The 23,315-nt window shown below is 44.7% G+C and overlaps 1 protein-coding gene across 1 annotated transcript in view; it reads left to right on the top strand.

The window, feature by feature from the left end:
• LOC121854291 (mucin-5AC-like) overlaps nt 1-23,315 on the top strand; it is an 86,599-nt gene that overhangs the window by 49,347 nt on the left and 13,937 nt on the right. Inside the window, exon 4 of the mRNA XM_042348865.1 lies at nt 17,977-19,832. Within this exon, the coding sequence (XP_042204799.1) occupies nt 17,977-19,832 (1,856 nt within the window). The remainder of the gene's footprint in view (nt 1-17,976; nt 19,833-23,315) is intronic.

Raw genomic sequence — 23,315 nt, 5'->3', positions numbered from 1 at the left:
CCCCTCCTCTCACCCATCTTTCTCCCTCCTCCACTCCTCCCTCCCCACACGTCTTTCTCCCATCCTCCTCCCACGTCTTTCCTCCCCATCCTCCCTCCCCACACTCTTCTCCTCCTCTCTCCCTCCGTCTTCCCCCATCCTCCCTCCCCTCCCCCCCATCCTCCCTCCCCCCTCCTCCCCATCCTCCTCCCCACGACTTTCTCCCCATCCTCCCCACCCCCCCTCCCCACATCGTCTTCCTCCCTCCCCATCCTCTCCTCCCCCTCCCCACACGACTTTCTCCCCATCTCCTCCCCCCATCTTTCTCCCCATCCTCCCTCCCCACACCCCTCCCTCCCCCACACGTCTTCTCCCCCCCCTCCCTCTCCCACGGCTTTCTCCTCCATCCTCCCTCCCCACACGCCTTTCTCCCCACCTCCCCACACGGCTTTCTCTCCCTCTTCTCCTCCTCTACGTCTCCCTCCTCCCCAACCCTCCCTCTTTTCTCCCCATACGTCTTTCTCCCCACCCCTCCCTCCCCACATCTCTCTCTCTCCCTCTCTCTTCCTCCCCAACCTTCTCTCTCTCTCTCTCTCTCTCTTCTCTCTCTCTCTCTCTCTCTCTCTCTCATAAACCAAGACTGCAAATTGTCACTCGTAGGTCCAGAACAACAACACACACTCACCTGCTTAATTAAAACGTCATGAACAGGTGAGTCATATACCTGGCCTCCTTCTGTAAGCATTAATAACAAGTTCCTATTGGCTAAGGAGTCATGCATGCGATTGGAAGGTAACGTGTGAGTGATTAGATGAGAGGATTAGGTATAATGAGTTTTAAACGGATATAATCATAATAATTCATTTTAATCCGAGTAGTGTCGTGGGTGAGTGATTGTAATGACTCTCCTGATTGGTTAGATGATTAGAAATGATTGGTATACACTCGTCCTAAGACCCCTGGAAAAGTTATAAGCCAAAACTATCATAATATATAATCCCAATCAGTGAGATGTCGAAGAAAAGCGATTGGAAGGATTCGTGTGATTGATTAGAGGATTAGAAGGTGATTGGTACACATTACTCTTGGGAGAAGTTTGGGTTAGTTTTTAAGCTGGGCGTAGTGAAGAGTGTGTTGGAGTCTCTCTCTCTCTCTCTCTCTCTCTCTCTCTCTCTCTCTCTCTGTCTCTCGGCTTAGTTAAATCTAGATTAAGGTCCTGTTATAGTCAGTTCAGTTAAGGTTAGATAAAATTAATTATCTTTCATCGCAACACTATCTACTAAGAAATAATTAGACCCAGATAAAAAATTAAATACAAATATAAATTAAAAAAACCTCAACAAAATCAAATATCAAGAAATATAATAAAAAAAATTACAGAAAACATGAAAAACAAATAAATAAATAAAATCGTGTCTCTAACCTAGTGTCAATATTAAGTATAAACGCAATAACATAACCACTACGGACGCCATCTACTGTAGAGTCCACGTAATTTATAATAATTTTCACTTATGCAAAAACAACGCAATTTTTCGGTAGCTTCACGATCCTTCTTGGCATAATTTTAGTGACATTTGATATTCCTGTGGACATGTAATATATTTAGTACACATGGCAGTAATAACAAGGTGCCTAAGTCGATCTAATTATGAAGTAAAAATGAACGTAAACACGACTGGGAATAAACTTCATAATAAAAACGCATCTTACACTACCATGATCTTGATGTTCTGGCGTCTATAGTCCTGTATAAAAGTTAATATATGCTCCTGATTTATTTTTTTATTTGAATTTAAGCTACTCAGAGTTACTAAGTATATAATGTATTTTGAAGAATGTCACTCATCAATCACACGAGCCTGAATTAAGTAATCATAAAAGAAACTCACGTAAACAGACTCTAAGGTTTAGAGTCTGTTTACGTGAGTCTAAACCATAAAACAAAAACGCATCGCACGGCACCTGATCCCACTGTATTTATAGACTTACCTAACATAAACACAAGTATTTTAATCTTCCTAAACATACAACATAATTAATCAGTAGTACCATCAATCATACAGACGTGAAACAAATGAATATCAAACCAGATGTAAAAGGTAAATAAACCCCCTAAACAAAAGAACAGCGCACTCCTGTTAATACCAAACCGTTTATAGGATTAATTTACATAAAAACAATAACACTATTTTTAACTTAATGAACCTCACTAATATTAATGTATCATATACCAGCATGTGACTGAAGCCTGGAAATATTAAGGTTCAATATTCAGAAATTTTGAAATATTACATAATTTTTCGTTCATTTACTTGTGTGAAGGATAATTGGTTGAATTTATATAGCACGTGAATGTATATATGAATGTAAATGAATTAATTACTCTTGTATATACCTATCTATTAGAAAGGTAATTTATTAGTATTACCATCATTCCACACCAACCCTCTGTATGAAAACAAATATACACACAGCCACTAACTCAGCCTTGACACACCAGAACCTGAGTCTCAAACGACATACTGGCATTCCACTCGAGGTGGTTCTCAAAACTCAAGGGTGACCTCAAGTGCTGATGCCTGACCCGGAGTATAAGATGCACCAAAGGATAGCGGGCCAAAATATGAGCCTCGTGCGTGTAGGAGAGCTTTGTAGAGCGATGATGGCGTCTGTCCTGTGGGGGAATATAAGTTGAGGAGGTTTGGAGGTGACTCTCTCTCTCTCTCTCTCTCTCTCTCTCTCTCTCTCTCTCTCTCTCTCTCTCCAGTGAGGGGATATGTGAAGAGAGGAGGAAAGCCCCACCCAGCACCACCTCAACGACAGACAGACTGACAGAAAAACTGACAGTATTAAACAACATCTTCAGAATTTTATCGACAACAATAGACCATAATTACCCTTCAGATTAAGAGTGGATTCCAAGATGGCGTCGTTCATGTCATCAGCGTCGCATGAGGATATAAGACACACGAACGATTAATCTCGCCGTGAAATATCAACTCCGGGTCTTGTTTGGCAATCTTTACTTTATAATAATCGGTAACTAACTAATGTGGGGATATTATCTGGATGAGTGAAGCTATTTTTAGGGTATAATGACCGAATACATTAGGTTAAACCACAGCTGGGAGCGGCCATTGTAGCGTTCTGGCGGGAAGAAGAAGTCCATGGTCGCGTTCATGACGGAGGGAAGAGTAAACATACTTGCTGGTGTGACGTCACGGTTTATTTACCATGAACTGTATTCCGTGTGACAGTGACGTCATTGGCTGATTTGTTGAGATGCATGTTGTTGTTAATAATAATAATAATAATAATAATAATAATAATACAGCCGTTATTATTATTATTATTATTATTATTATTATTATTATTATTATTATTATCAATCCCAATAACATTAATAATTCCGGTATAATTTCCAGTAAGTAATTTAATTATGGTGTGAAACCAATGATAATTCGCCAATACCTGTGACGCCAGCCATTGTTCCACCTCAATGAACCAGCTAATTGCATCACAAAGCCAATGTCATCAATTACAACCCAAAAAATTTATTCATGGAATTTTTTTTTTTACTTTTATTCGTAAAGATCTGTAATTAAGGATTTGTTTTTTGGTTTTTTTTTATTATCTAATGATGAGGTATTTATGATGGTGTACTGGACATAGTGTTTGGTTGTGTGTTTGGTTGTGTGTTTGGCTGTGTGTTTGGCTGTGTTTAGCTGTGTGTTTGGCTGTGTGTTTGGGCGAGAGAGACACGCACACACAAAAAAGAGACAGACGGACAGGCAGATGAAAAAAAGCATTAAGAGAAAGACAAAGAGGAAGCAACAGGAAAAGAGAGAGAGAGAAAAAGAGAGAGAGAGAGAGATTAACACGAGGGTTTGCGTAACTGAAATGTTCGTTCGTAAGACCAAAGCCAAGTAATATAAATAAAACGTTTTTGTTCATTTCCATTTGTTCTTCTCGTTCCTTAACACAGACACACACACACACACACACACACACACACACACACACACACACACGTACACACACACACGTACACACACACACACACACACACACACACACACACACACACACACACACACACACACACACGTACACACACACACACATGCACACACACACACACACACACACACACACACATAAAAGATATATTTGTAGTTATCAAATAAAACTACCAATACGATTTACAACTCTCTCTCTCTCTCTCTCTCTCTCTCTCTCTCTCTCTTCTCTCTCTCTTTCACAAACATGCCCTCATCAACATACTCCACCCAACATAACCCCACAACACCCTCATCCAACATACTCCCCACCCAACATAACCTCCACCTTCTTCCCCACAACCAACCCCCCCACCCAACACACCCTCATCCAACATGCTCCCCACCCAACATAACCTCACCCAACACCAACTTCACCTTTGCTTCCCCACCCAGCATAACCCCCACCCAGCATAACCCTCACCCAGCACAACCCTCACCCAGCACAACCTCCACCCAGCATAACCCCCCACAACACGTGTCTCCAATCGTCATAAGAGTCATATCAGATACGTGTTTCATCCACAACAACTTGATCACCGTGTCACCTGCAAATAACAGAGGAGTTTTTGGCGTGTCCTGACCACAGATTAGAGAGAAGGTTCCCCACAAAAATACACGGAATTTGAGTGTACACCCCGCCCCACACCCCAACCCCCCTCCTCACCCCCCCCTCCTCCTAAACCCCTCTCATCGTAACCCCACTTCCCACTCACCACCAATTTGAAGCAGACGCAAGTTTCGAACCCTCAACTCCGAACCCCACACTTAATGAACCCTCACAGATCATCACACCCGGAAATTCACATATTGGACGACAACACAGCCCTGATTAATGGTGGAGAGAGAGAGAGAGAGAGAGAGAGAGAGATAAAATTGACGAGAAAAAAGGGAAAGGCACTGTCAGCTCTCTCTCTCTCTCTCTCTCTAATCTAAGTCAATAAATCAGTTTTAATACAAGAGACAATGTTTGTTCCCATTACCTGTTATAACGCCATGAATACTAAGTGTGGGAAGAGAGGGGAGGAGGAGTGGGGTGAGAGGGGAGGGGATGAGGGGGAGTAGGAAGAGTGAGGGAAAGGGGAGAGGAGAGGAGGACGGTGGGAATGGAAAGAAGTGAGGAGGGAGGGAAGAGAAGGATTAAGGGGAGGGATGGGAAGGAGGGAAGAGGAATGGTGAAGAGGGAAGAGTTAGGAAGGAAGGAGGGAGGGAGGGAGAGAGAGAGGGATGAAAAGGAGCCATAGACTCAACATAATACTTCCCTGTGATTGGTCGACATAACTACTTGGCTGTGGTTGGCCGACGTAATTATCATTGGCTTGTGATTGGTCGTCATAAATTAACAGTAACATCCCCAAGTAATTTCAATAAAAATAATAAAAAGAATATTAGTTATTATCATTATTATCATTATTATTATTATTATTATTATTATTATTGCTGATGCCCATACGTTCCTTTAACACACACACACACACACACACACACACACACACACACACACACACACACACACACAGAGGCAATAAACAAAGCCCATACAAGTTAGTTAAAGGGCTTTGTATGTTTTCCCTCCTCTCTCTCTCTCTCTCTCTCTCTCTCTCTCTCTCTCTCTCTCTCTCTCTCTCTCCCAGCCCTCACACTTTTCCCACCAAGGGAAGTCAGCTCATAACACTATCACGTATATAAGTTATTATGATGGTAATATTGTCGGCGGTAGGGTTGATGTGTGTGTGTGTGTGTGTGTGTATGTATGTGTGTGTGTCAGTGGTGAGTGAGTGAGTGAGTGAGTGAGTTAGTGTAATAATAATAATAATGACCTATAATTATCCCTCTTCATTAGCTTTACTTAATTAACCTGCCTTTTGTTTATCCAAGTTCTTCTTCTTCTTCTTCTTCTTCTTCCATTTCAATGTTATCTTCCATCTCTCCCTACCCCCCCTTTATTCCCTCCTCCTCTTAACCCTCCATTTATTAACGCGTCTTTCATCTCCTCTTAATGACAATATCTACGACTTTCTTCTTTTAATTATATAAGTTTTTATCTCCTTCATCTCTCGTGGCTGCCATGGTAACGGTGCTCATGTATGTGTGTGTGTGTGTGTGTGTGTGTGTGTGTGTGTGTGTGTGTGTGTGTGTGTGTGTGTGTGTGTGTGTGAGAGAGTTTTGTGTGTATTTTACTAGTATTAATTATTATTATTATTATTATTATTATTATTATTATTATTAGCCAAATTCATTCTCAACCCAACCTCACCTTCCTCACCAACCTCCACCTCACCCCAACCTCCACCTCCTTAACCTCACCTCACCCAACCTCACCTCCACCTAGCCTCACCTCCACGACACAGGACCATCTGACCATGAACACCTTTAGGAGTAGAATAGCGTATTGATTCGCCAATAAACTAGTACAGGTAGACATGTCAGGTGGAAACCAGGAGTTTAATACACCTGTCTGTCTTTTTCGTAGACGAGCGCCAGTGTGGGCAGAAGACAGGCGTAAAGCTCGTCTGGCGTACATTAAAGGATAAAAAGTTGGGTTGTTTATGTATATTAGAACCTACACTTATTTATATACTTATACGTACATGAACACACATACATACTTACACACACACACACACACACACACACACACACACACATAAAGGCCTGCGTTCCACATATCGACTATTGATCTTCGTCACAGTCAGATTCCTCAACATGTTTGGTCCCTTCCTCTCCTCCTCCTCTTCTTTCTCTTCCTTCTCCTCCTCTCCTCCTCCTCTTCCACTCTTCCTTCTCCTCCACTACTCCTCCTCTTCCTCTTTCTCCCCAACTCCCTTCTGTTCATTCTCTTCTTCTTCTTCTCCTCCTCTTCTTTCTCTTCCTTCTCCTCCTCTGCTCCTCCTCTTCCACTCTTCCTTCTCCTCCACTACTCCTCCTCTTCCTCTTTCTCCCCAACTCCCTTCTGTTCATTCTTTTCTTCTTCCTCTCCTCCACTTCTTTCTCTTCCTTTTCCTCCTCTTCTTCCCCTCCTCCACTCTTCTCTTCCCCCCTCCTCCTCTTCCTCCACTACTCCTTTCTATTCCACCTCCTCCACACCCTCCTTTTCTTCCTCCTGCCCACATCACTCCTCCTCCTCCCCCCTCCCTTATTGACTTAATTGGCTCACCCATAAAGGAGCACTCAGTAGTGACGTCATCAGTAGGTGATAGAAATAGCTGTCAGTAGAAGTTGTTGAAAGTTAGTGTGTGTATGTATGTATGTATGTATGTGTGTATGTATGTATGTATGTATGAAAACCTGCAGAGACCCACGGCCAGATCGAAAGAATACATCAGGACTGGTTTGATGAAAATGACCCGGAAATCAATGTACTCATCGATGATATACGTGCGGCTTTAACTGACTGGTAGAACAACCCTCAGTCTCGGACCAAAGTTCATCCCTTCCGCAAGAAGAAAGCGGCGGCCCAGCGGGAACTTCGTAATCTAAAGAACGACTGGTTTAAAAATAAAGCATGTGATTGCAAAAATCTGCAGATCAACAGAAGAAGCGCGAATCTTTCAATTCCACTTTTTATGGGCCAATCACTCATGGCACAGTCCCCCTCTGCCAGTAACTCCCTAATTAAAGACGAAGAAGGCATCCTTCAGTGCTGGAAAGAGCACTACCATTTGCTGCTCAATCAAACCACCGATGTGGATGTCTTGACTACCCAGCAGATAAAAAATAACAAAGCCTCAGGGCCTGATGGAATCCCAGTCGAGGTGTATAAAGCAGGGGGACCTCTGCTTACCAGCCGTCTCCACTCTCTCCTGGGAAATATATGGGAAAACGAGGAAATCCTCCAAGCTCTTAAAGACGCCTCCATTTTCAATATTTATAAGAACATGGGAGACCAGTCAGACTGTAGCAACTACCGTGGGATTTCGCTGCTCTCCGTAACTGGCAAGATTATCGCCCGAGTCCTCCTAAACAGACTTCTTCCTGAGGCGGAAAACTTCCTCCGAAAATCTCAATGTGGCTTTAGACCGTCACGTGGCACCACTGGCATGATGTTTGCTGCCCGCCAGATACAGGAAAAATGCAGAGAACAGTGTCTTGACCTGCACATGGCCTTCATCGACCTAACAAGGCCTTCGACTCAGTCAACAAGGAAGCCCTCTGACGGACCCTCAGCCGTTTTGGCTGCCCACCAAAATTCATTGCCATTGTGAGGCTACTCCACGATGGCATGGGCGGCAGTGTCCTGTACAGTGGCACCCAGTCTGAGTTCTTCCCCATCCAAACGGGGGTTAAACAAGGATGTGTACTGACACCAGCTCTCTTTTCCATTTTCTTGGCTGCCTTCCTTACTCATGCCAGTGCCAATTTAGCCGGCAGGGTGGACATCCAGTACCTGATGAAGGGTCTTTTCAACATAAGACAACTCCAGGCAGGAACAAAGGTGTCAGTAGCTTCCATTACTGAACTTAAGTATGCACACAGCCTCACCCTTGTTGCTCACACTGAACGCGACCTACAGGAGATCCTGACCACCTATGCAGATGCTTACGCATACTTCGGCCTTGAGGTGAATGTACATAAGACTCAGATTCTCTTTCAGCCTGCCCCTGGTTCAGACACACCTCCACCGTCCATCCAGTTTAACGATAGTACCCACTCTAATGTTACCCACTTTCAATATCTCGGCTCCCGCCTGTCCACCACTGCGGACATCGATGATGAGATTCAACATCGGATCAGATGTGCATCTCAAGATTTTGGCAGACTCCGTACTCGTGTCTTCAGCTGTAGGGAGGTGAAATTATTTACAAAGTTGCACGTATATCAAGCAGTGGTCCTCCCCACACCTGTTGTATGGCAGTGAGACATGGTCACATACAGGAGGCACCTCAAGGCACTTGAAAACTTTCACCAACGTAGTCTACGTTCTATCCTCCGAGTTCGCTGGGAGGACAAGAGAACAAATACCAGTATTTTCGCTGACATCAATTGTAGGAGCATTGAGGTTACCATCAATCCATTATCCATGAACAACTACGGTGGACTGGTCATGTTACCCGCATGGACGACAGTAGACTGCCAAAGCAGCTACTTTACAGTCACCTAACGAATAGTAAACGCAACGCTGGCAGGCAACTGAAAAGGTATAAGGATAGCTTTCAGACAAACCTGAAAAGTGCCAAATCGACCCCCTCACCTGGGAGACGATTACTCCACACCGTAACGCTTAGAAGGGCACCACACGAAAAGGTGTCAATACTTTCGAGTTAGCCCGACTGCAAACCGAGGCAGACAAGTGCCAACGCCGGAAAGATGCTGCCGCCGCCCCTCCCGCACTAGATGTAGCCCTTCATAAGTGCAACATCTGTGGACGACCCTGCGGGTCCCGTATCGGCCTCTCGAGTCACCTCAGAGCTCACCAACGAAGGTGACATCCTTAATAACTCGTCATTTTATCATAGCTGCATGTTCATCATACTCGATTTCGAATGACAGCAAGGTAGTAAATGTATGTATATGTATGTATGTATGTATCAGTTTATCCAACATTTATGTATATCTCGTCACGACTGAATCTTTAAAGCGCCGTGAAAAAAAATATTGCCCGTCACTTTTTTTCCAAAACTCACAATAAAAACAAACAAAATAAATAAAAATAAATGTGTATTGTATCGCATTGATTCCTGTATCTTAGTCAATAAATGATAAATAAACAAAACTCACGATAATTGTATTTTATTGTTTTATAGTTGATAAGAGAACATAATAGGTAATTATATCTTTGTTTACCTGGAGATCTGTTGAGAATTGGAGCAACACACACACACACACACACACACACACACACACACACACACACACACACACACACACACACACACACACACACACACACACAGGTGGGCAGGAACTGAACGGGAATTCCCTTAAAGATTCCTGAATACAATTTTCCTCTTAACTAGACCCGTAAGAACGCATCTAACTGGAACAAAGGGAGACGGCGGACTTACACTGAGGCTCTGCCGTGCCCACAAGAGCTCTAACATCTTCAATTGGCCTCAGAAGTGAAAGAAAAAAATCGACTAGAAATTTATCTTTTTTAATTAACTTTGTCTCAGGAAAAATACATACATTATAGTATACGAAAATGATGATGTATTAATGTATGACTGCGCTACAACATACTGTATTACTGAAGTGTATTAATACATTATAACATCAATATCAGGGTAGAGTAGTTTTGACGCAGTGGGTAACATAGTAGTCATTAATGGGTTATAATGCAACATCAATAAGGTATGTTTGATAGTACTGATCACTTAATGTTTTAGTGAGATGTTCGACGTTGGTGCCACAGGTGCAACAGGTGGGGACAGGTGCAGCAGGTGTCACAGGTGGGAGGAGGCAGGTGTAGCAAGTGGGGGCAGGTGTAACAGGCGGGGCAGGTGTAACAGGTGAGGGCAGGTGCAGCAGGTGTCACAAGTGGGAGGAGGCAGGTGTAGCAAGTGGGGGCAGGTTTAACAGGTGGGGGCAGGTGTAACAGGGGCAGGTGTAACAGGGGGGCAGGTGTAGCAGGTGGGAGGGGCTGCTGTTAGAGGTGGGCAAGGGGTAGCAGCAAGTGTCACAGGGCAAGAGGTGGGGCAGGTGCAGCAGGTGTCAGGGGGCAGCAGGTGCAGGTGGTGGGGAGGGAGCAGGTGCAGGTGTCACAGGTGGTGGGAGGGGCAGGTGCAGCAGGTGTCACAGGTGGTGGGGAGGGAGGCAGCAGGTGTCACAGAGGACAGGCAGCAGGTGTCACAGGTGGTGGGAGGGGGTGCAGCCAGTGGTGGGGAGAGCACAGGTGTCAACAGGTGTGGGAGGCAGCAGCAGATGTCACAAATGCCACAGCAGGTGTGACAGCAGGAAACAGGTGGCAGGTTAATTTAGATAGTGCATCTCGCAGCTCCTCGCCTCCACCACCTGTGCCTTTGTTTACAGCGTCAGTAGATCAAGGCAACCCGTGTCGTCTCTGACTGAGAGCCGCCCTGCCCCTCTCCCACCCCCCCCACCTCACCGTGACCTCATGACCTTATTCTGGCTCACCCCATCGTCTCATCATGCACCCTGACCTTCCGGTAGGGTGACCTCGTTCTAGGGGTCTTCACGATACTGATGTGTATGACCTTATTCCAGGTCAGATCAGGTGCTCCAATGGGTCACACACACACACACACACACACACACACACACACACACACACACACACACACACACACACACACACACACACACACACACACACACACACACACACACACACACGGTTGTCAGGTTTTTGCCCCAGTTACTTCCTGTTCTGTCACATTTGTCTACCTTGTTTAATAATGGATGTGGGTGTGGGTGTGTGTGTGGGTGTGGGATGGGTGATAAAATAGATCATGGATAGATAAGGTCACGTGGGTGCTCTCTCTCTCTCTCCTATCCTCAAATTTACAACTATCCAAAACATTTACACTATCCACCCATGGGTTAGGATAGAGATACGTGCGGATAGTTGAGATGGGAAGAGCTACGGTCACTCAGTGGGTTAGGAGAGCTTGTGTCTGTAAAGTGAGTGGTGGTGTTTGTTAAGGCTTGGGCCAAGGGCTTAGATCAACACTGGCCACGCCCACCTCCTCTCTCACCACCACTACTTCCCTGTAATATCTGCCACGCCCATTCTGCTTCCCCTAACACATTTGCCACGCCTATTCTTTGCTCTAACATCATCATCACCCATCACTCACCACCCTCACCACCATTACCACCCACACCACCACCCTCATCACCCTCACCACCACCCACACCACCACCACCACCACTCCACCCACACCACCACCCCCACCAATCTCACCACCACCCCACAACCTCCACCACCACCACCCACACCACCCCACCACCACTCCACACCACACCACCCCACCACCCCCACCACCACTTCCACCCACACCACCACCACCACCACCCTCACCCACCACCCACACCACCCCACCACCACTTCCACCCACACCCACCACCCCTCACCACCACCACCACCCTCCACCACCACACCCACACCACCACCACTCCACCACCACCCACACCACCTCCCACCACCACTTCCACCACACCACCACCACCACCACCCTCACCACCACACCCACACCACCTCACCACCACACCACCACACCAACCACCACCACCACCACCTCACCACCCTCACCACCACACCACACCACCACCCTCACCACCACCCACACCACACCACCTCCACCCACACCACCACCACCCACACCACCACCCCTCACCACCACCACCACCCACACCACCACCCCCACCACCACCCACACCCACCCTCATTTATCACCACACCCATCATGACCCACCACCACCACCCACCACCCTCACCACCACCACCCACACCACCTTTACCACCACCACCCACACACCACCCTCATTTATCACCACCATCATGACCCACCACTCACCACCCACCACCCCTCACCACCACCCCACCACCTCCCCTCACACCACCACCCCACACCACCCTCATTTATCACCACCCATCATGACCCACCACTCACCACCCACCACCCCTCACCACCACCCACACCACCACTACCACCCACACCACCACCCTCATTTATCACCACCCATCACCACCCACCCACCACCCGGCCTGGTATTGAAGAAGATAGCTGCGTGGTGTCCTCAGAGAGTATTATTTTCAGAATGGCAGTGGCACTCTACCAGGCACTATACTTTACCTGGGGGAACCCGGCACTATATCTCACCTAAACCTGACACTATACCTCACCTGAACCTGGCACTATACCTCACCTGAACCTGGCACTATACCTCACCTGAACCTGGCACTATATCCCACCTGACGGCACTATACCTCTCACCTGAACCTGGCACTATACCTCACCTGAACCTGGCACTATACCTCACCTGACTAACTGGTGAAAAATACTTAGTGACTGACTGGTTAAGCTCCAGTCACGCTAGAGTTTCTACCCAGAATAAATCCACCGTAGCGTCGATTTTTCAACGAACTCTCAAGTTGCCTCTACAGCGACAACTTATTTTTTGTCGAAAGTGGGACGATACGGAGCGTCTGAAAATCCACGGTACGGTGGGATGAAAATTGCTATACACAATCTATTGTATTAATAAAATTTACACCGTTCTTATGTTTTCTTATTATTGTTAAAATGTACTAAACATATAAAAAGTATATTTCAATAACAAAACACGAGCAAAAATGTCAAAGTTTAATAAAAGAAAAAAGTAAGAATAATACATCACGAAGGGAATTTCATTGACTAAGAGAATTTGCGTCACTTTTCTCAACAAACATCGCTTGGAAGCTTAAAACACACACCAAATTTCCGTGATGGATACTGCTACCCACAGTCGTTTTTGTATCGTCTTGGTCTTCTTTAACAATACCACATATCTCACTAAAGCGGTTAATACTGCCATAGACACATACAATGAAGTCATCCTGCACTCCAACTAGCCGTGCGAGCTGGGCCGATGGTTCCTTTCGCCAGTGTGACCAGCGTGTGTGAATCGTACCGTAGACTTATTGCCTGTGGATGAAATGCTATCGTGGATTTATTGCACGGAAAACTCTAGTGAGACGATAATATTTGATCAAATACATTTCAATCATGCACTCGTTTTAATTTCCTTAAGCGAGAGAGTGTGTGTGAGTGTGTGTGTGTAATCGGTCATGGTTAACCTACACACAGATGGTTCAACAGACAGCTGGTTCAACAGACAGCTGGTTCAACAGACAGCTGGTTCAACAGACAGCTGGTTCTACCTATACAGTAGTCACCAGCTGCGCCCGTCAACATCAAAAGAGGTTTAATAATCAGGTCTCATAAAAGTAATTAACTCCACAGGTGAACTACAGGGTGGGAGTTGCATTATGACTCGCCCAGGTAATCAACACTCACTCTACCTGCCAACACTACACACACCTGCCAACACTACACACACCTGCCAACACTACACACATCTGCCAACGCTACACACCTGCCAACACTACACTTCACACACACATACACCTGCCAACACTATACATATATACATACCTAAAAACACTACACACACCTGCCAACACTACACACCTGCCAACACTACACTTCACACCTAGCATCACTACACACACACACGTTATTCTGTACAGGGAAAAATGGAGTGTAATAATATATTTTTTTTGTAACTTTAGAATATGTTTGTTTGTTTTCTTGTTGATCGAGTGTTGTTGTTGCTGTTGTTTATCCTACTGTTACTGTTTATTATTATTATTATTATTATTATTTGATTTCTGTAAATAGTTATCATTATTACACTGTGTCTTAGTATTATTTATCTTATTATTAGTGTTATTATTATTATTACCCTATTATTTAATTAATAACAATAATATCCTTATTTATTTTACATCTTTATTATCCACCTTCTCCTCCAGTTCCCCTCTTCGTAAACCAAACCAATCCTCTCCTCCCCTTCTTTATCATCATCTCTGTTAACTTATCTAATTCCTCATTTTACTCCTTCGCTTCCTCCTTTCAGTCTCAGGTCGTCGGTACACCAGAAGTGGGTCAGGTCGCCTTATTGAATTGCTGAGTGAGTAAAACCTGGGAGAAGGAGGAGGCGGAGGGAGGGTGTTAACCATACGCCTGCCACTACCGGTCTGCCCAAATCTCTCTATCACACAGCTTTATAGACTCCCACTACCCCCCCCCCCCCCTGTGTTTGTGCTGGTGCCAGTCAATGTTTTTTTTTTTTAATTAATATTTTAATATGTTTGGGCTTTTTAACTTTTATTTTTTTTGCTTTACTGTTTTATTTGATATTTATTCTTTTCTTTTTTTATTACGATATTTGTTTAATGTTATGTATATATGTTTATGTATAATGTATTAAATGTATACTAAGTAATTTCTTCTGCTCTACAGGTTATATAATAGTAGAATGTGTTTTTTTCTATTAACTATATCTAACTCCGGAACGAAAGATTAGATGGAAATAGATAAAACTAAAATAATTATATATAGGTTCATATTTTAAAGGGTTCATTTTAGGGGCTCAGGGATTTATATTTTAAAGGGTTCATTTTAGGGGCTCAGGGATTCAGATTTTAAAGGTTTCATTTTAGGGGCTCAGAGGTTCATATTTTAAAGGGTTCATTTTAGGGTCTCAGGGATTTATATTTTAAAGGGTTCATTTTAGGGGCTCAGGGATTCAGATTTTAAAGGTTTCATTTTAGGGGCTCAGAGGTTCATATTTTAAAGGGTTCATTTTAGAGGTTCACTGAAGTTAGTGGGATATACAGACACAAAAGGCTCTCTCTCTGTTGGAGATAGTGTTGGAGGAAGTGTTGGAGATTGTGTTGGTGGTAGTTTTGGGGATAGTGTTGGAGATAGTGTTGAAAATAGTGTTGGAGGTAGTGTTGGAGATAGTGCTGGAGGTACTTTTGAAGGTATTGTTGGGGGTATTGTTGGAGGTGTTGGACATAGTGTTGGAGGATGTGTTGGAGGTAGTGCTGGAGGAAATGTTGGAGACGGTGTTGGAGGGTAGTGTTGGAGATAGTGCTGGAGAGTGTTGGAGGGTAGTGTTAGAGATAATGTAGGCGGCAGTGTTGGAGGGTAGTGTTGGAGAGAGTGCTGGAGAAAGTGCTGGGGATAGTGTTGGCGGCAGTGTTGGAGATAGTGTTGGAGGTAGTGTTGGAGAGTGTTGGAGGGTAGTGTTGGCGGCAGTGTTGGAGATAGTGTTGGAGGTAGTGTTGGAGATAGTGCTGGAGAGAGTGTTGGAGATAGTGTTGGCGGCAGTGCTGGAAATAGTGTTGGAGGAAGTGCTGGATGTAGTGTTGAAGGTAGTGTTGGAGGTAGTGTTGGAGGAGGACAGAATGCACTCAACGTAGGATCAAGTATGAAACAGGGTGTGAGACTCCCACCTTGTACCCTGAGTTTTTGATGAGACCTGTGACCACCTGCCACCACCTGCCACCACCTACTGCCACCACATGCCATTACCACCTACAACCACCACATGCTGCTGCCTGCCACTTAGCACAACCTACCACCACCTGTGACCACTTACCACCACCTGCCACCACTTACCACCACCTGCCACCATCTACCGTCAACACCACTTACCATCACAACAACCATCAGCCACCATCTGTAACCATCAAGCCCCCTCTAGCGTCTTCTCTTTATGGGAGAAAGGAGAGATCACCACAACGGCAAATGGCTTACTAACCTGACTTTTGGCACCACACACACACACACACACTGCTGGAAGGCTTTGAAACGCGACCTTGCAATATCTTAAAGACGAACACCTCCCCATGCCTCCTCCCCACATCACCTCCCCCCATCCTCCTCCCCATCCCTCCCCCCTCCCCATCACCCCTCCTCCCCCATCACCCCCCTCCCCATCACCCTCCTCCCCCATCACCCCCCGATGACGGTCAGAAGGGTACCGACCTCACCTGACCTAACATTGTGACCTCGTGAATACTTTAAGGAGAGGTCATCTGGCACGATCTTCACCTCTGACCTTTAACATAAGAACATAAGAATGGAGGAAACTGCAGCGGGCCTATTGGCCTATACTGGGCAGTCCCGTTTACACCCAACCCCTATTGCTCATATAAGCATCCAACCTATTTTTGAAGCTATTCAGCGTATTCAAGTTAATGATGATGTTTGGTAACTTGTTCCATTCGTCCACTACTCTATTTCCAAACCAATGTTTACCTATTTCACGCCTAAATCTAAATTTGTCTAATTTAAAACCATTGTTACGAGTTCGCTCCTGGTTGGATAGTTTGAGTACCTTTGTAATGTCCCCTTTGTTTAGCCCTGACTTCCACTTATACACCTCTATCAGGTCGCCCCTCGCCCCTACTCCGCCTCCTTTCCTGGTCTGCCTATCGGTATGGAACAATTTGTAACCCGCAATTTGGTATTCGACTGGTAACTCACGTGTGTCTAGGTTGATCCATGTTTCAGTGAATGCTATTATATCGATTTTTTTCGGTACATACCAAGGCCCTAATATCATCCATTTTGTTTCTCATACTTCTACTGTTCGCGTAGTAGACATTTAAGTTAGTCGTGTTCTGAGTCCTCCCTTTACCGCGTTTAGTTTTAAACTCCCTGTTTAATATAGTTTTGTCATCATTCCTAAGACTATTTCCCTGTAATCTTTTACTTTGTTTACCCGCTCCCACTGCAGTTTCCCCCACCCCCGTGCCCATATGTTCCCCTAGCAGGAGCGGTAATATTCTCTTGAGTATTCTCGTTTAATACATGTAATACTCTCGTTCAATAGGGGGGGAGGGAGGTAAATAATCAGGTTAATATATTCGTCCAAGAAGAATATTCGATCAATGGGATATTTATTTTTGTCTGTGTAATATTCTCGTCTAAGACTAATATAATATCCCCCCCCCCACACAAAAAAAATATTCCTATACTGTGGAATTAAAAGGAAAATTATTAATCTTCCTCTTGGACAAATATTGAAATTTTTTCGATATTCTCTTGATATTACCCAAAGGTATATTACCTGTACTCGTAGGTGCTGGAGGTCGCCGTCACCTCTCAGGTCTGGTAATACTCTTGATATTACCTTAAGTCTGGCTACAATTATTTTAGACTTACCAAGAGGAAAAAATATCAAATTCAAGAAAATTTCCGAAAATATTCCCTTAAGAATGGCGTAAGGTGAAATACTTTGGGTGTTTATACAAGGGAGTATGATCTATTATGTATTGTAGGTTGTAAGTATTTGTGTATTCTCTTGTATTCTTGAGAGTGTATTGTGTTCACTCACTTACAATATTCTCACTTAACCTAACCTAACCAAATCTAACTTGAAAGGAAATTTAACTCCATGTAATCTTTCTCTGCTTCAGGTCCCACTGGAAGGACTTTGAGTCGTCACCCTGAGGACAGCCAGCAGCAGGGCAGCAGGAGGAAGATAGAGAACACCCCTCACCCGCTGTACGGCCCCCGGACACAGCACCCGCAGCAGAAGGACGCTCAAACACAGCATACACAGCAGAAGGGTGTCCACTATCCCCAACCCAGGGAGGCGGTACACGTCCCCCAACAGGTGAAGGGAACACAGCATCCACACCCAAAGGAGATACAACAACAGCAGAGAGGAACACAGCACTTACAGCAGAAGGACGTGACTAAAATCAACGATCTCCAGTTACAGCAGATCAAGTTCCAGCAACAGCAGCAGAAACAGCAGGAGGCAGAAGACCATGATAGCAAACTGGTCCACCCCATCAAGACACAACAGAAGAGAGAAACAGCAGAGTGTCAGGAAAACCAGAGGCTAAGACAGCAACAGGTTCAACAGCTTCAACGTGAGGGAGAAAAACAGGAGGCCTTGAAACAGCAGCAACAACAACAGGTGAAGGTGAAACAGGTGCAGAAGACCCCAAGGATCGATATACCTGTACAGAAACACCGGGCGGGGGAGGAACAGTACTACAGGGACCAACATTACCAACAACTCATACGTGCTGGGTCACTAGGCAGCGGAGAGCCAGCGGCCATCCTCGAACAGCGTCGAAGTCGATCTCCTCTACCAATACCCGGCCGAGCACAACCCACCAGCGACACCAAGGGGTTCATCCCGCCTATAACCTCGTCGTCTTCTCCTCGGTCCACTGAGCTCACAGGTGCCGGGAAGGACCGTAAGAATAGTTTGACCAAGAGCCAGGAAGTTAGGGGTCCATTTTCACAGGAGTCAGTCAATGTCGAGCGATCCAGGACTGTTGATAAAGGTCACACTAACACCGGGAGGTCACCTGATGGTGCCACGAAACCTGCGTCTCTCCCATACACAGGTACAGCCGCGGCAGGTGAAACTCGGACGGATGTGATTCGCGCGGCAGCCAAGGCCTACACAGAGAACTTCCAGACATATTCTTTCTCTGGATACCTGACCAAAAACCGCAAGGACTCCACGACAGCCAAAGAATCTCCCGTCACAACCAAGGAGAACATCGATATCTCCTCAGAGGTGAAGCTTCCTCCTGCAGGTACCAACACCTCACACGAGAACGAGGCCAAGACCAACAACACCACCGTCACCAACACCTACAACTCCACCGCCAAACCCTACACCAGAGGGACGGCTGGGAAGATCATCGTCCCTCTCACATCGTTCGTGCCTGCCAGTAAGTCCTCAGAGGTCGTAACAAACCTCGATAAGATCATACTAAAGGATCCACTCGGCGGAGACAGAGAACAAGGTCCTCACAAGCCCAGCACCACAGAGGTCACCAGGGACGCCTCCACCACAACAACTACCCCAGCAACAAAACCTGCCGCTCACAAACCCACCGAACAAACCAAAGGTAAAACTCAGACCAAAGAACAAACACAGAGCAACACCCAACACCAACAACAACAGCCTCGAGGACACCACCATAAGGAACAACCCACAAAACCAACGCGTGAAAAGACCGTCAGTAGCGGGAATTCCTCGAACTCATCCTCGACCACCTCCCGCGGGTCTTCCACATCTACTCCCACCGGCGGCAACAAGAAGCCGCCTAAGATCCTGCCGCCGTTACTCAGCGGCCTCAAGTTCCCCCTCGGCGGCGACAAAATGAAGGGCAGTAGTGAAGGGGCGCTCCTGGTGGTGTGTCGGGTGGGGGAGGAGGACCAGGTGGTGAGGCTCCTGAAGGAGTTAACAGCCACTGGAGCCCTTGAAGCTACAGAGGTCAACCAGGCCGACCGCTCCGGCAGGGTAAGTAACCTAACCTCTTCTCCTCACTTAAGTTCCTCTCACTTCTACAGGTTAATTATTGTATCACTAAAACTCCCACATTGACCACGACGAAGGAGGAAGCCACATTTTCCAACATCTTAAATTATCAAAGTCAAACAATATAGTAACTCCCTTGACCATATATCACCTCCCTTAGCTTCTACTGAGTGATACAAACCCCAGCTTCAACTATCATTCTTCTGTACATATACGTCCATAATTCCCTGGACACTTTAAGGCTTCTCATTATCTACCTGAGGCGAGGATGGTGAGTATTAAACATCTTTTGGGGTTTTTTTTCTTTGTTTTAAGTTTTGTTGTTGTTATTTTCCTGTGTTGTTGTGGTGAGAGTAATTAATGCTATGTCTGTCTTGTTTTATGGTTGTGAGTGTTCTTCACCATCACAATATTGGTTCACTATCACTCCTTATCATTCACTATCGGCCTACAGGTAACGTCACTCACAGCTCGTCACTCACACCTGCCTATGTCACTCCTCCGCCTCAACACCTCATCTGCATATACCAACACACCTCCTGGGAATTGTCTGGTAATATGTGTACACCTCACAGGCTAGACAATAAATTTAATCTAACTTCTAATTAATTTTGCTTTTATATTAATTAATTTTGATATTATATACAAAAAAAATCCCAGTGAATTTATTTTTGGGGAGTATTAAAATTTTCCTCATATTTTTTTTATATTAATTAATTTTGATATTATATACAAAAAAATCCCAGTGAATTTATTTTTGGGAAGTATTAAAATTTTCCTCATATTTTTTTTTATAGTTTTTTGGAAATTTATTGGAAGAAAAAATCATAAAAAATAAATTAAATCTTTCAATTGTAATGATAAAATTCTCATGGTATAAATTCATTCTGGGATTTAATTTAAAACGTTATATTAAATCCGTCTGATATTTAGAGAAAAAAAATTGATTATATAAAAGCACTAAACTTATATCACACTACAAATGAATATATAGATAAAATATTCCAAAATAAAATAAAAAATAACTAAAAATTTATATCACACAACAAAATAATCTCATAATTACTAGTTGATGGACGAGTATAATTACCAATCTTGTTACCCCCTTAACGACCGAACAGTAGTTGTTGAAGTACAGTTACAACAACAACCTCAACAACATTACAACTCAGAATTCTTTAATCAAATTTGGCGAACGAAAAATTATTATTATTTACATATTTTTTTTTATTTGTTTATAAAGATGTTGGATTACCTGAAGATTAGACACCCTAGTTTAATTAACTAACCTAATGCTACCTGAAGGGATTAGGTTTGGTTAGGTTAGGTTAGTGATAAATTTGATTAAGTTAGGTTAGTTTTAAGTTAATTTAGGTTAGATTAGGTTAAGGTAGAGTGGTTAATCTTCAGATGAAATAAACTGGTGGGCCATAACTTCAGGTGATCCAAAATGTCTTAATATTTCAGTGAGTTAAGTATATGTCTGTTGTTTATACTGACTCACCCTGTAATTATTTCTCCTGTGTGTGTGTGTGTGTGTGTGTGTGTGTGTGTGTGTGTGTGTGTGTGACAAAAACGTAATTTATTTTTCATTTTGTATTGTTTATTTTTCCCTTCACCTCCTCCCCTTCCCTCCATCTCCTCTTATTCCTTCCACCTCCTCCTCTTCCTTCCTCTTCCCACCATCTCCTCCCTTTACCTCCTCTTCCACCTCTTCCCTTCACCCCCTCCATCTTCTCCCCTTCCCTTCACTTCCCTTCCCTTCACTTCCCTTCATGTATCTAATCACTTCTATTGTCATCCCTCTCCCCCAGGGCACAGGTGGCTATTGTATTCTCTGTACTGTGTATATGTCTGTGTGTGTGAGGACTTCCACTGTTCCCCCCACGGCTCAGTCAACGCCCGCTGGTGCTTCCCGACTGCCCATAACTTGCCCTCTGGTTGTGTCTGGTTCATTCTGCTCCGCCTCTGATCGCCTCTCGTCGTCTCTGGTCGCCTCTGATCGGCTCTGGTCGGCTTTGGTCGCCTCTGGTCGTCTCTGGTTGCCTCTGATCGGCTCTGGTCGGCTTTGGTTGCCTCTGATCGCCTCTGGTCGTCTCTGGTCGCTTCTAATCGTTTCTACTCAGCTTTCCTTATTTCTGCAAACCTTTCATAGTCTCTAATCGCTTCTGCTCGCCTTTCATCGCCTCTCCTCGCCTCTGCTCGCCTGTGGTCGGCTCCCTTCACCTCTGTTCGCCTCTTGTCGTCTCTGCTCGCCTTTCCACGCCCACTAGCAGGTGTCAGCGAGGTTAGGCTGTGACCCTTTTAAGTTATTTACACGCACCTTCCTGACACAGGTGCGCGCTCTCTCATCCCTTCCTCCTCATCCTCCTCTCCTTTCCTCCTCCAATCCTCCTCCTATTCCTTCCTCCCCTCTCTACCTCCTCCTCCCCTCCCCTTCCTTCTCACTGACGTCACTAGATACCCTTGAACCCCCGTAGACACACTAAGCCGCGTCTATAACTCAAGATTCTCAAAGGTTCGTCAAGTTAAGAATGTTTCCTCGTAACTGGTCATGTGAGAACGTGTCTACCTCACTCACTTAAACCCTCCAAGAGTACGATGACTTAACCCCTTGAGGACGATGACTTAACCCCCATAAGTACGATGACTTAATCTCTGGAGTACGATGACTTAATCTCTGGAGTACGATAACTTTAATTTCTTCAGTACGATGACTTAACCACCTTGAGTACAATGACTGAAATCCTTAAGTACGATGACTTAAGTTCTCAAAAGCTCTTCTCAGTTAAATATCCTCCTTAAATGATAATATAACCATGTATCTACCTAACCTAACCTAACCTACGACACAAAAAGGAATTCCCAAAGGCCCATACGTTATAACATACCTCGTAAAACTTGCATAAACCAAGCAAAATGGCGGTACAAGTACGTTGAGACTTTACAAACAATTACATACGTTCTCTTATATCCAAGACGGCGACAGATTTGCCCTCAGACTAAAGATATGACTATATACATTCTCTTATATCCAAGATGGCGTCACATTTACACTGAGACTTTATAAACACGATTAAATACGGTCTTTTATAATCCCAAGTGACCGGGACATTTAAGAGGAAAGATTTGGTCGTAAGATTTTTTGGGGATGGTTACAGGACACAGCCTGCAGGTCGATAGTGTGCCTGCCTTAAGACAAAACCCTCGACCTCTCCACCTCCACCACCTGTCTTACCTCACGTGTCTAGTTGTTTCTTTGTTTTCTTATTGTTGTTTTATAAATTTCTAGTCAGAATTTTTTAAAGTGGTGTATGTGTGTGTGTGAGACAGGTGACAGTTAATGACAGATGATGACAGTTTAATTTACAATCACACATCCCTCCTTTCCCTTCCCTCACCCCCTTCCCTTTCCCTCTACCTCTCAATCCTTCCCCTTCTCTCCTCCTTAACCCCCCCCCCTTC

Source organism: Homarus americanus, unplaced genomic scaffold (genome assembly GCF_018991925.1).
Source record: "Homarus americanus isolate GMGI-L3 unplaced genomic scaffold, GMGI_Hamer_2.0 scaffold50564, whole genome shotgun sequence".
Taxonomy (NCBI): domain Eukaryota; kingdom Metazoa; phylum Arthropoda; class Malacostraca; order Decapoda; family Nephropidae; genus Homarus; species Homarus americanus.
The sequence above is the reverse complement of the archived record's forward strand: the minus strand, read 5'-3'. Positions and strand labels throughout refer to the sequence as shown.